Here is an 11,206-nt window from a genome sequence, read left to right as displayed (position 1 = left end):
ATAGAAGTTTTTGTCCGAGGATGTAATATAGATACGAGCTTGGCAGGGACTTACTCTTCATCAGACACGAGCTCAAGCTTAATTTTAGCAATATTAAAATTAAGAAGAAGCGTCTTGGGATTTGTTCAGGCCTATAAAAGGTAGCTGAAGAGACATCTTTTGTAATTTTCCCATCTTCACCTTACTTTACAACAAGTCAAAATCAGCCAGCAACTGGCATCACAATCATGCTTTTCAAACAAGCTCTGCTATCTCTATCCGTCACAATCTCCTCGGTGACAGCATATCATCTCGCTGTCGTAGACCAAAACAGCAAAACAGTCCGAGTCTTCCCGCGTGACGCAGAAAAGTGGAATAAAGATGCCATTTACTGGTCCTTTACTGCAGACATGGACACAACCTGGCCATGGGAGAAGGACGTGTGGGGCGATCTTGACGATATCAAGATTCGCAAGACTGCTGATCGAGGCCTGGTAGCTCTCGTCACTGCTTCGAAAGGAAAAGTCGGCATGATAGATATCAAGGCTGGACAGAAAAGTACCGATCTGAACGATGTAATCTGGCAAGCGACTCCCGGTGGGAATCCGCACTCTCTAGAACGAATTCCACACCTTGGTGCGTTTGTGGCTGCTAGTTCTGACCCGGGGAAATTGACGCTCTATGTGCCGACTGATGCGTCCGATGTGAATAATCTCGACAAGATTAAGAAAAGTCATGAGTATGATCTCAGTAAGGCACACGGGGTTTTATGGCATAGTGGTAAGTTGTGGGCGGTTGGAGAGAAGTATCTCTACAAGTTCGATGTTGTTGGTAAAGGGAAGGATATCAAGTTGGTCAAAGATGGCAAGCCGATTGCTCTACCTGTTGTCCCTCATCGTCAAAGAAATGGTCATGATTTATCAGCCAGTTATAAGGATCCGAATATCTTGTTGGTCACGCATACTGCCGCGGCATATACGTATAATATTAAGACTGGGGATTTCAAGACTCTTATCAAAAAGGACAAGATCAAGTCACTTGTGCAACATTCTTCGGGTGAGTATGCTTGGATTCGTGGTCAGAAGAATGAGATGGGGCAATATGTGTATTTCAGCAAAGATGGTGCGGCAGAGACAGTGACGGATAAGAGAGGCTGGGGTGATGCTGAATTCTATAAGGCTAAGATCTTTGATCCTGACTATGAGTGAGGTGTGTTAGTGGCATGTTGGTGGGAAGCGGAATACATCTGTATCTTAATTTGATGAATCATTACCACAATATCACCAGATGTTCTTTACTAGATGCCAAACAAGGCTTAGGTAGTCGAGTAAATATGCGGGGAGTGAATGAATAGTCTACCAAAGGGCTTCCAAGGCACAGAACGATACGAGGTGATAGCAAGGCTGCAATCAACCCCGTCAAGGCAGAAGGCAATGAATCTACATGACCAAAGAGCTGAGACGATGTCAAACAGACCGAATGGTTCCTCAAAACCAACTCCAGACCAAAAAAAGTCTATGGCCCAATAACCGAGCAAATACAGACGTACTGGCGTACAAAGGCAAAGAGAGTCTTCCTTTCAGGATTGGAAAAGCAATTCATGGAATAGCCTATGTACTAATTGAAAGCGACCATCCAGACATTTCCAACCGCGGGATCACATCACACATGGTGACATATATCCAAATCCATATCCATATCCATTTTCCCTTGAAAAAACCGATGCGATGCCGAAAGTTTTCAAGGGTGAACGCGAAGCATGATATCATCCGTACAAATAGCCAGTCGAGGCTGGTAAAAAAGCCTTCGTTCAATGCAGTCATGTCGGTGCCGAGTTTTCCTGGCGAGTCAAGGATAATTTTTGATTTCCGTCATCGTAGAATCGACCGGTCCGTTCACAACTCATGGGTTTTCTTTAACGTGGGTGGGCAATCTATTGGCCGGGGTTGGGGTTCATCTGTGGGTTGAACATGTCAGCCTTTGCTATTCCTTCTCGGGTCGTTTGTGCGATCTGATATTTGATATTTGGCGAGGATTTTTCGATGTTTGTGCGTCGTAGGTGATGGGATGAGAGATCAGTCGGGATGTACCTTGCGCTTGCCACCGGTCATGGTGACGTTGACGAAACGGCGGGTGTACAGGACACGCTTGTAGGCGCGGCCCTTGGGAGTCTTCTTCTTCTCCTGGGGCTCAACCTGTATTTCGGGATGACAGTTAGGATGGCGATTCTCGGTGGCGGCCTCGTTGATGTTGAGGTAGGGGTTCAAGTTGAGGGTGTACTTGCCTTAGGAGTGGCAGCCTTGACCTTACCGGCACGGGCGAGAGAGCCGTGAACCTTACCCATGTTGGATGACTGTTGGCGATGGACGGATAAGTTGGAGTTGTTGCAGGGTGATGAAAGCGAGTCGCGCCGTCGATGGAGTTGCAAATTTGGAAGTGCGACTTGTGTGGGGCGGCTTAGCGAGGAGATGGGCTTATGTCATCGGACAATCAGGTGAGCTGACTCATAGGTCATGTGATACTGAGTAGTGTGATACTGAGTCATGTGATCGGAGTCCGATTGGGGCTACTTTTATTAGTAATATTCAGGCATTCAGGCAGAAATGGTAGAGGGCTTCGTACAGTAACTATAGAGCAAAACACACTAGTACGAGATACTCATGATAACTACGTACTGGGTCCCTGCATACACAATGAATCGTAAAATGCAAGTATTCCTGGTATAATATACTACCAACGCCTTCCACATATACATATACATATGCACTCCAATCAAATGCAAATATAAACTCACTTCCCTCCCTTCTCTTTAGCGGCTGCCTCTTCCCTTTCTCGCTTCCTAGCCAAGTATCGCTCCTTTGCACTGGAAACCTCCGCAGCGGTCTTGGTACTGCGGTTCTTCTCTGCAATTTCTCGCTGTTTGGCGGCCTCCGCCTCCTCCTCCTGTCGTGCACGCTCCTCTAATTGAGAAGCAATCATCTCGGTTTGACGAGCACGCTGGCCAGCACGACCCTGAGGGCCGAAATTGAACCCGGGTCGAGTAGCAGGTCGTGCCGCGGGCTTGGCTGCTGCAGGCGCCGAACTCTTCGGCTTTGGTGCAACGTTCAATCCTGCAGTGAGAAGTTGGCGTTTGTCGACCACTTGGCCTTCGTCGTTGACAGCAACATGGCCTCCTTGGGCATTGATCTCGGCTGCTCTCTGAGCCGCCGTCTTCTCTTCAGTTTCTTTCGTTGATTCCTCCGTGGTTTCACCAGACTTAACTCGGCTCGCCGCTTCTTCCGCAGCTTTAACAACTTCTTGATGTCGCTCCTCTCCGCGAGATAGTACATCTCGATAGAATCCCACCATGCCAGCACCACCATTTTTGTTTTCGTCGTTCCTCCTCCTGTTTCTCTTTTTGTTCTTCCTCTTCTTCAAGTTTCCGCATTTCTTCCTGCTGCTTCTTATATGCCCCTGTAACAAAGCTCTCCTTATCCGCGAACTCGTCACCCTCGGCTTCGCGCTCCTTGGCGAGCTGACGATCGCGCGCACGCATCTGATCGCGTTTTCGAATCTCCGCACTGCGCAGCAGATTCTCCATGTATTTGGGTGTTTCGCTCTTCTCTGTATTTTTCGATTTCTCAGGCTTCGCGTGTAGACTATCATAAACGGCATCGTAGGAGTAGATAGAGGGGTCTAATTCCTCGGCCTCCTTTGCGTGCTTCTTACTGCTGTGCAGTGCTGAGAGATTGGTAAAGTCCTGGTCTGGCCCAGACGATTTCTTCGATTGGTTTAGTCCCAGGCGCATTCCTTCCTGCTGTGCCTTTTCCTTTTCCTCGTCTTCATCTTCGTCGTCGGCGAAAATCGAATTTTTGTTCAAGGGCTTGATGTTCGGTTTACTCGCACCCAGTTGCATCTTTCGTTTTGGTGGCGGGCCGGATTTTAATGATGGTTTGGATTGTTTGGGCGCTGGCATGTCCAGCCCGCCAAGTGTAGAAACTTCTTCTGCACCATCATCTTTTTGGGTCTCCTCGCCTGAATCGTCATCGAATATGTTTTTGCGCTTCTGTCCGAGGGCATTGCCCGGCTTTGGGCCTGGTTTCTTATTAATGCTGAGACCGGTTGAGAATTGCGGCGCCATTGTGATTATATGGTCGCGCTATTCCGGTCCTATCTCTTCAGCTGTGTGATGTTCAATCGTGGATGTGACGGAAAGATCGTAATGGTCGCGCCGAGCGGAGGAGGGTGACGTTTTGGTCAAAAAGCTGCGATAGCGATAACGCCGAGATCATGTGATTGGCTCGAGTCAAAATATGCGGGGATCGATTGAACATATCTACTGAACTTCACAGTACAATCTAGTCCATCCTATTGATTAATTAGAAATATCTATGAAATTATGAACTGTAAAAGGATTAAGTTGAAAAACAGTAATATGAACTTATCAAGTTCATATTGGACTAGTAATCCATGATGGTTCGAAGCCCTTCGAAACCGTACTGGAGTACATTTATATATATCTTGTCTATTGCTGCGTCCATAAACAATTCAACCTCAAATCGGGATAGTACACGCGTGTACCACAGGATACTGTATTTGAACTAGCAGTGTACTAGGATGATCAAAAATCTTTCATTTGATTGTAATATTTAATCACCAATCTTCCTAAAAATTCCAAGATTGCCAGTGGAATTATTTCCTTGTACATCCGCTATTATCACGTGCCCGCCAATTGAACATCCGCATCCCCTCAAGCTTCAAGGACAACTCCAATAATCTCCCCACGAATCGCCAAAATGTCCTACTATTTCACAATCCTCTCACCAACGGATACCCCGATATTCAATATCGCCTTTGGCACCTCCAAAGGCGGCGGCGACGGCATTGCCCGCTTCCGATTCCCCGACACAGCGCAATACATGAATCAATTCATCATCCACTCGAGTCTAGATATCCTCGAAGAGGCGCAATGGACGAACGGCGGAATGTATATCCTCCTCTCCCCTCCGTCCTTCAATATTTCCTTCTCTAACCCATTGTCCAAAGGTACCTCAAACATATCGATACCTACCCACCCGCCGCAGCATACATCTCCGCATTCCTAACCCCCAGCGGCGCACGCTTCCTACTCCTGCATCAACCACCTCAACTCCCGACCTCCGGTAGCACAAGTGCACTAGGAGGGTCATCATTACTCGGTTCGTCGGGCTCGACGACGCGTGCCTCGTCAAGTTCTGTTGCTGCGAATCCGACATCACCGCAGACGGAAGAGGCCGTGCGTCAATTCATGAATGAGGTTTATGAGAGTTATGTTAAGACGGCTATGAGTCCATTTTATAAACAGGGGATGGAGATTCGGAGTCCTGTTTTTAGGACGAAAATTACCGCTGCTGGGAAGAAGTGGTTATAAGTGGTTATAAAAGCGGCCGGCATTCCTTATGGGATTTTCATCCCCCTGATAATATCTTGTTTTTATCTATCTCTTTCTGGCACCTTTTTCTACTGGTCGAAATTTGATTTTGAGAGGAGCGTGGCGTTGGGATTGTATTTTCGATAGATTCTGTTCAATTTGTTGCATTTGCTGTACGTCTCTGGCGTAAGTACTGAATCGAAACTGTGACATCCTTGAGATACCCATTTCTGTTCCACACGATGCTTTGAGAGAACTCCCGCGAAGGTTCCACAGGGAATGAGCCTAGGACTATTATGTGCTTCAATAGAATGATCAGAGATTATGCACAAGAAAATCACATGTTGGCCATTGCAAGACCTTGCCAGTTGCGAGATGGGCAGATCTTGGAATACATACTAACCATACTATTCGGAGCCATAAATAGAGAAAGAAGAAGAATAGAGGGGAAAAAGGGGACGCTAGAAAACGAAGAAAAAAGGCAATGATCATTCTCAAACGCCAGTTATTCCTCCATACCCGGATAATCCCAAGTGAACTCGCTAATAAATCCAGAAAAGGAAAACAAAGATCAACCTGTCATCTGAGGAGCCAGCTTCTTCATAGTGACAGCCTTGAAATTATCGACAGCATGAATGACATCTTCGAGCCTGGCAATAGAACCAAAGATACCACCCTCCATCTTCACGGACTCGACAGTCCCGGTGTGAAGGGCAGGTTCACTCGCCGCGGAGCCATCCTCGAGGAGGACACAGTCAAACCCACGGTCATTGGCCTCACGCATAGTAGTCGAAACGCAGACATCAGTTGTCACGCCAGCGATGACCAGATTCTTGATGCCTTTGTTACGCAAAAGTAATTCAAAATCCGTATGCGCGAAAGCGCCGCGGCCTGGCTTATCGATGACGGGTTCATTTGGAAGAGGATATAGCTCATCGACAGTATCATGACCCAATTCTCCACGAATGAGCAGACGACCCATCGGGCCCTGAGAACCAATACCGAGACCGGTACTATTGTTACAGGAGCGATAGCGTTCTCGACTCGACAGCGTGGATAGATCGGGTCGATGCCCTATGAAGCAAAAGTTAACAAGGATATCCTTGACACGATGACGTGAGCTAAGACCTACCTTCTCGAGTGTGATAGACAGGAAAGCCCCCGGAGCGGAAAGCATGCAGCAACTGTTGTAGCTTTGGGATAAGAATCCGAGCTGCTGAGATATCATAACCTTGAAACTCCATATACCCCCCCAGGAGCGCAAACTGATCATATATCAAACAACACATTAATGATACATCTGGTACAACCCTTTTCCGAAGAACAAATACTTACAGTCTTTTTGCATATCAATGATCACCAGTGCGGTCGTGTATGGGGTGAAGGACGCATCATGGGGCCAGTCATATGGGACAGCAGGCAATTGGCCTTTGCGAACCTTGTGTTGAGGAACTTGACGAGGCTTCTCGACAATGGGTCCATGGTTATGTGTCGGATTTAAAACAGTCAAAGTCCAGATCCCAGGAGTACCAGCTGCCACTAACATGAATGGACAATCCATAAGTCGCGACGTGCGACGGCGTTTGCGGGTTTCTTCCGTCAGACCATTTCGCGGACGATAATGGCCACCGCGATCACATCGTAGCCATACCTTGGCTGTTCGACCCGGTTTCTTCTCTGTGGGGGTACTGGATGATTTGACGACCACATTGTAACCGTGAGTCTTGCCATGTGCTTGGACTGCAGCGAGTAGAGTATTCCTGACATATAAAAAAAAGACGTTAAGACTGGATTTCGGAATATATGACCGGAGAAGGAATGACAAGCGGGTTTCACCTACTTATCAGGATATGTTCCTTCCGTCGGAGGAATCAATTGTGTTGCCATATCCGGTATATCCTGAAGATCGCTGGGTGCATCCAAGCTCAGGTCGACAAGAGATTCGGCCATGATGAGAGGAAGGCGGGCAACCGGCGCGGCGCTCTCACACTCTCAACAGGTCAGCAGTCTGTGTTCAAGAAAAGGAGTTAGAAAAAATCACATCGTTCCAGAAAAGTGTCACTAGGGGGTATAGCTAATGAAAAATGGAGAAAGAAAGCAGCGGAGAAAGAGAAGAAAATTCCCAATCAGCCTCTGGATATTGGAGGGGCGCAAGGTAAACAAAGTGCGTGGAAGCAAACAAGGATGATCAACCTGGATCCAAAGATTGCGGTGCGTGGGCATAGCAAACCGCCTGGAATAAGCGATTATCGGGGAATGAAAGGATTTAAGAAGGAGGTGGAAATCGGGATCAAAAGCAGCCTCAAAGTTGATAGAGAAAGGAAAGAGAGCACTCACGGGTTTGCGACGATGGGATACCCCAGAAACGAACCCCGGGGACGTGGATGAATCGGAGATCGAGAGTGATCCGAGTGACTTTCTGGATTGGGACTAGCGGGGGAGACAGTCAGGCAGCCAGGCATCAATATTTCCTAAAAACACATCATGTGATTAGTATCACCACTCAATGACACCGCTCAGGCAACAACGCTAAACCATATACAGGCTAGTGGCACCCCCCTGACGACCAGACCGAAACACATCAACACCCGATCTAATCAACTGAGTCTCCTCCTCCCGCCTTTCACATTGCGACAATCACCTTCCACCGACGAGGCTCAAAGGTAAGCTAGTGTCATTTGGTTCAGGGTCTTTTTCTCGTCTATACCAACCTCATTCTCTCGGTGGGAGGTGCCCGTCGACATCTTTCAGTACTCTCCAACCTTGTCCTCCGATCGAACTGCGTCACCGCCTCGCCGAGGGGTCCTTATCATCGACAAACGCACGGTGCTGGAGCGCTGGCCAGCCACTTAACTCGCATGAATTTTTGAAGTTCAAAGGATTGAAAGAGGGATAAAACAAACAACGGAGGAAAGACGTCTCAGAGTTTTCACTTTTCTCAAATCTTCCTTTTTTGGCATACTCAAAACACGGCGTTGAACTCGCGACCATCTTTTCTGCGACCCGCCGGGTGCCCAACGTGGGAAGATGCCTGTCGCCGACGATCCACCCACCGAAAAGAAACATTCCAGCAGTTCTTACCGTGATGAACTGGCGCATTATAAGGCTCAATATGAGCAATTAGAAGCGGAATTAGCCGACTTTCAAGTCTCCAGTCGGGAGCTGGAAACCGAACTGGAAAAGGACATTGAAGCCTCGGAGAAGCGGGAGCGCCAGCTGAAAGAGAAAGTGGATACTCTACGGTATGAAGTGGATGAATGGAAGGTATGCCAACCAGAATGAGAAAATATCTGAAAAATTATTGTCATCATTGACAGGAGAAACTCATCTGTTCTCGCAGACCAAATACAAGCAATCGAAGACGGAAGGCAATTCGGCGCAAAATGCCTTGCAGAAGGAGATCACCTCTCTTCGTGATACCAACCGTACCTTGCAACTGAAACTCCGCGATATCGAGGTTGCCAACGATGATTTTGAGCGACAAGCCCGGAATACTACATCGTCCCTGGAGGACATGGAATATAAATACAATGCTGCTATTGAGCGCGGGGTGCTGCTAGAGGAGGAGATGAGAGATGGCGAACAGGAGCGAGAAGGTCTTCGCATTCAGAACCAGCGATTACGGGATGAACTGTCCGATCTCAAGGTGGAGGCCGAGATCATCCAGGAGAAGCTGCGCAATGCTGAAGGAGGACATGCCTTCCGTCGTCGCAAGCCAACCCCTCTATATCGCAGCCCCTCTACTCCACAAACTCTGGAAATCTTTGACCGTTCCCCTGGCACCGCAACTTCTTCGCCAGTCTTTGCGACTCCCCCTGCCAAAGCGTCCTTGGCCTCTTCCACTGCTACCCCTCCTTCACCTCCCATCTCGGAATCTTCTTCCAGTCTACGCCGATCCATCAACGCCACACCTACCTTCCCACGTCAGAGAGTCGGGGCAGCAGGTGCAGACCCAGTCACCTCACGAACGCTGCATAATGCGCGAACGCAGCCTCGTCCGGTACACTCTCGAGCCTCTTCCCTGGCATTTAGCAACGCTGGCCGTTCCACCCCATCCATTTCATCTCGCAATAGTCTATCGCGAACAAGCGGCAATGCTCTTCGTCAACCAACACTGCCCAAGTCAGGATCCCTCTGCCAGATTCGGGGTTTGATCGGGAAGATGCAGAAACTCGAGGAGCGTGTGCAGTCTGCCAAATCACGACTGCCTGCACCTTCCGAAACCTCCTCTCGAGGATCCCCCCCGTTCCCGGGCCGGCTCTGTGATGGGGGATAGTCCAGTCGCCTCTAACATTACAGTGAGAAGAAGCTCACGAAAGCGATTGAGCGGTAGTAGCTTTGGATCATCCGTGCGGGATAGCGAGGGCACACCTTCATACCTTCCCCAAAGTCGCCAATCATTTGGGGCTCGAACTGGGGGAGATAGCCGGCCCAGTAGCCGAACTAGTTACTCCAGCCGCAGTTCCTTCAGCCAGAGCGTCCATTCTGGCGTTCCTGTTGGGGCCCGTCCCGAGAGTCGGCAAAGCCGAGCCGGCGCCAAAACCCCACTTGGTCACTACTCAACTAACCCGACTACGGAAAGTCGGCGGCCACGATCCTCACTTAGCAACCACACCGGACAAGGGTCATCAATTAGTGGCATGTCCCATATTGAGGAGGATCTTGATCTTAGCAGCACTCCAACAACATCCCGGATCCCACAAGATCTCCGACGACCATCCGTGTCATCCACCGCACCGACCGGATTAAAGAAGCGCACGACTAGTGGAATGTCAGCTATCCCAACTCCGCGAAGTTTCAAGACGAGCATTGGACCAGGGACGATGCCACCGACAACTGATCGCAGGACACAAGCAAGCGAGTTAGGCGAGACTTTTTGAAGGGGGTGTTTAATCGCACCATCTGTTTTGGGGAATACCATTGATCATATCGCATCAATCCAATGAGCCGGAGCTTTTGCGGGGATGTGGGGGTGCTTTTGTGCATTCATATCCATATACTTTTTTTTTTCTCTTCTTCATTGTTGTCTTTTCTTGTCTGCAGTTCAGCCACCTGGATAGTGGTTCTTATCTTGGCACCATCATGTACAGTTGCGGTGTCTTTGCGGGTTGGAAGGGGACATATTTGTGTACCCGTGTTGAGTTTGTACGAGGTTGAGGGAGGGAAGTGGAGGATGGCATTCCCTGGTACCTCTCTATTTCTCGCCTTGGATAGAGTCCTTGGCGTCCTAAGCTGTGTCTCAGCATTTCGTTCTACGTCGCTACATAGTAGGCGTTTCATAATACCCGATCATATTTTATTTTATCGATTTTTGTAGGAGCGCTCCTAAGTATAGGAAATGTAGAGGTAAATCATGATGTAGGTGTATACTTGTCGATGTACCCCTGTCAGTTCCCTTTCTGGCGATGTAACTGTGGTGGACCCAGTCATCCTCCTTTGCCGATCCTACGTTTCAGTATATAGTTACTGTATGTATGTATGTACTCCAAGTAATGATCGAGATATGGGATCCTATTAGGGATCAGTGTAGAGATATATAGCTCTATGATCAGGGATCAATGATTTATTTTACGGAGTACATACTGAATGATACTATTCCACTTCGTTAACTAGTTAATCTATTACTTATGCTTATATGCAGTAAGCTTATGCTTACTCGTACTGCTGATATCACGTGACTTACCGTGTGTCAGGGTTCATCAGATTTGGCCCGATTTGTCGGAGTGCCGAATCGGATTCCGACAGCCCTACATCGTATACATTGTATACACTTGTGTCATCCATAGTACTATGTAGTATAAGCATTGTATCATAGGATAGTATACTATATAATAGTAG

At 48.2% G+C, this 11,206-nt stretch overlaps 6 protein-coding genes across 6 annotated transcripts; 3 read left to right on the top strand and 3 right to left on the bottom strand.

The window, feature by feature from the left end:
* Positions 1-227: 227 nt before the first annotated feature.
* Positions 228-1,187, top strand: N7469_003865 (uncharacterized protein; the record flags this gene model as incomplete). Its single annotated transcript, XM_056642785.1, has 1 exon — positions 228-1,187. One exon carries the CDS (start codon positions 228-230, stop codon positions 1,185-1,187), a length of 960 nt encoding a protein of 319 aa, XP_056502197.1.
* Positions 1,188-1,912: 725 nt separating this feature from the next.
* N7469_003864 (40S ribosomal eS30 domain-containing protein) lies at positions 1,913-2,487 on the bottom strand (the record flags this gene model as incomplete). The annotated part of the gene is made up of 4 exons (XM_056642784.1): positions 1,913-1,936; positions 2,070-2,174; positions 2,290-2,435; positions 2,484-2,487. The coding sequence occupies 4 exons, from the start codon at positions 2,485-2,487 to the stop codon at positions 1,913-1,915; spliced, it is 279 nt and encodes a 92-aa protein (XP_056502196.1).
* Positions 2,488-2,769: 282 nt separating this feature from the next.
* N7469_003863 (splicing regulator NSRP1-like domain-containing protein) lies at positions 2,770-4,099 on the bottom strand (the record flags this gene model as incomplete). Its single annotated transcript, XM_056642783.1, is given in 2 exon segments — positions 2,770-3,308; positions 3,325-4,099. 2 exon segments carry the CDS (start codon positions 4,097-4,099, stop codon positions 2,770-2,772), a joined length of 1,314 nt encoding a protein of 437 aa, XP_056502195.1.
* A 655-nt stretch (positions 4,100-4,754) lies between these two features.
* On the top strand, positions 4,755-5,368 carry N7469_003862 (TRAPP subunit TRS20; the record flags this gene model as incomplete). Its single annotated transcript, XM_056642782.1, has 2 exons — positions 4,755-4,945; positions 5,005-5,368. 2 exons carry the CDS (start codon positions 4,755-4,757, stop codon positions 5,366-5,368), a joined length of 555 nt encoding a protein of 184 aa, XP_056502194.1.
* A 571-nt stretch (positions 5,369-5,939) lies between these two features.
* Positions 5,940-7,318, bottom strand: N7469_003861 (cysteine hydrolase family protein; the record flags this gene model as incomplete). Its single annotated transcript, XM_056642781.1, has 4 exons — positions 5,940-6,442; positions 6,501-6,581; positions 6,704-7,128; positions 7,209-7,318. The coding sequence occupies 4 exons, from the start codon at positions 7,316-7,318 to the stop codon at positions 5,940-5,942; spliced, it is 1,119 nt and encodes a 372-aa protein (XP_056502193.1).
* A 1,077-nt stretch (positions 7,319-8,395) lies between these two features.
* Positions 8,396-10,248, top strand: nde1 (nuclear distribution protein NudE; the record flags this gene model as incomplete). Its single annotated transcript, XM_056642780.1, has 3 exons — positions 8,396-8,632; positions 8,709-9,613; positions 9,675-10,248. 3 exons carry the CDS (start codon positions 8,396-8,398, stop codon positions 10,246-10,248), a joined length of 1,716 nt encoding a protein of 571 aa, XP_056502192.1.
* Between the last annotated feature and the right edge of the window lie 958 nt (positions 10,249-11,206).

Source organism: Penicillium citrinum (genome assembly GCF_028827155.1).
Source record: "Penicillium citrinum strain IBT 23319 chromosome Unknown utg000003l:1.0-4596430.0:1.0-4598250.0, whole genome shotgun sequence".
Lineage (NCBI taxonomy): Eukaryota > Fungi > Ascomycota > Eurotiomycetes > Eurotiales > Aspergillaceae > Penicillium > Penicillium citrinum.
The sequence above is the reverse complement of the archived record's forward strand: the minus strand, read 5'-3'. Positions and strand labels throughout refer to the sequence as shown.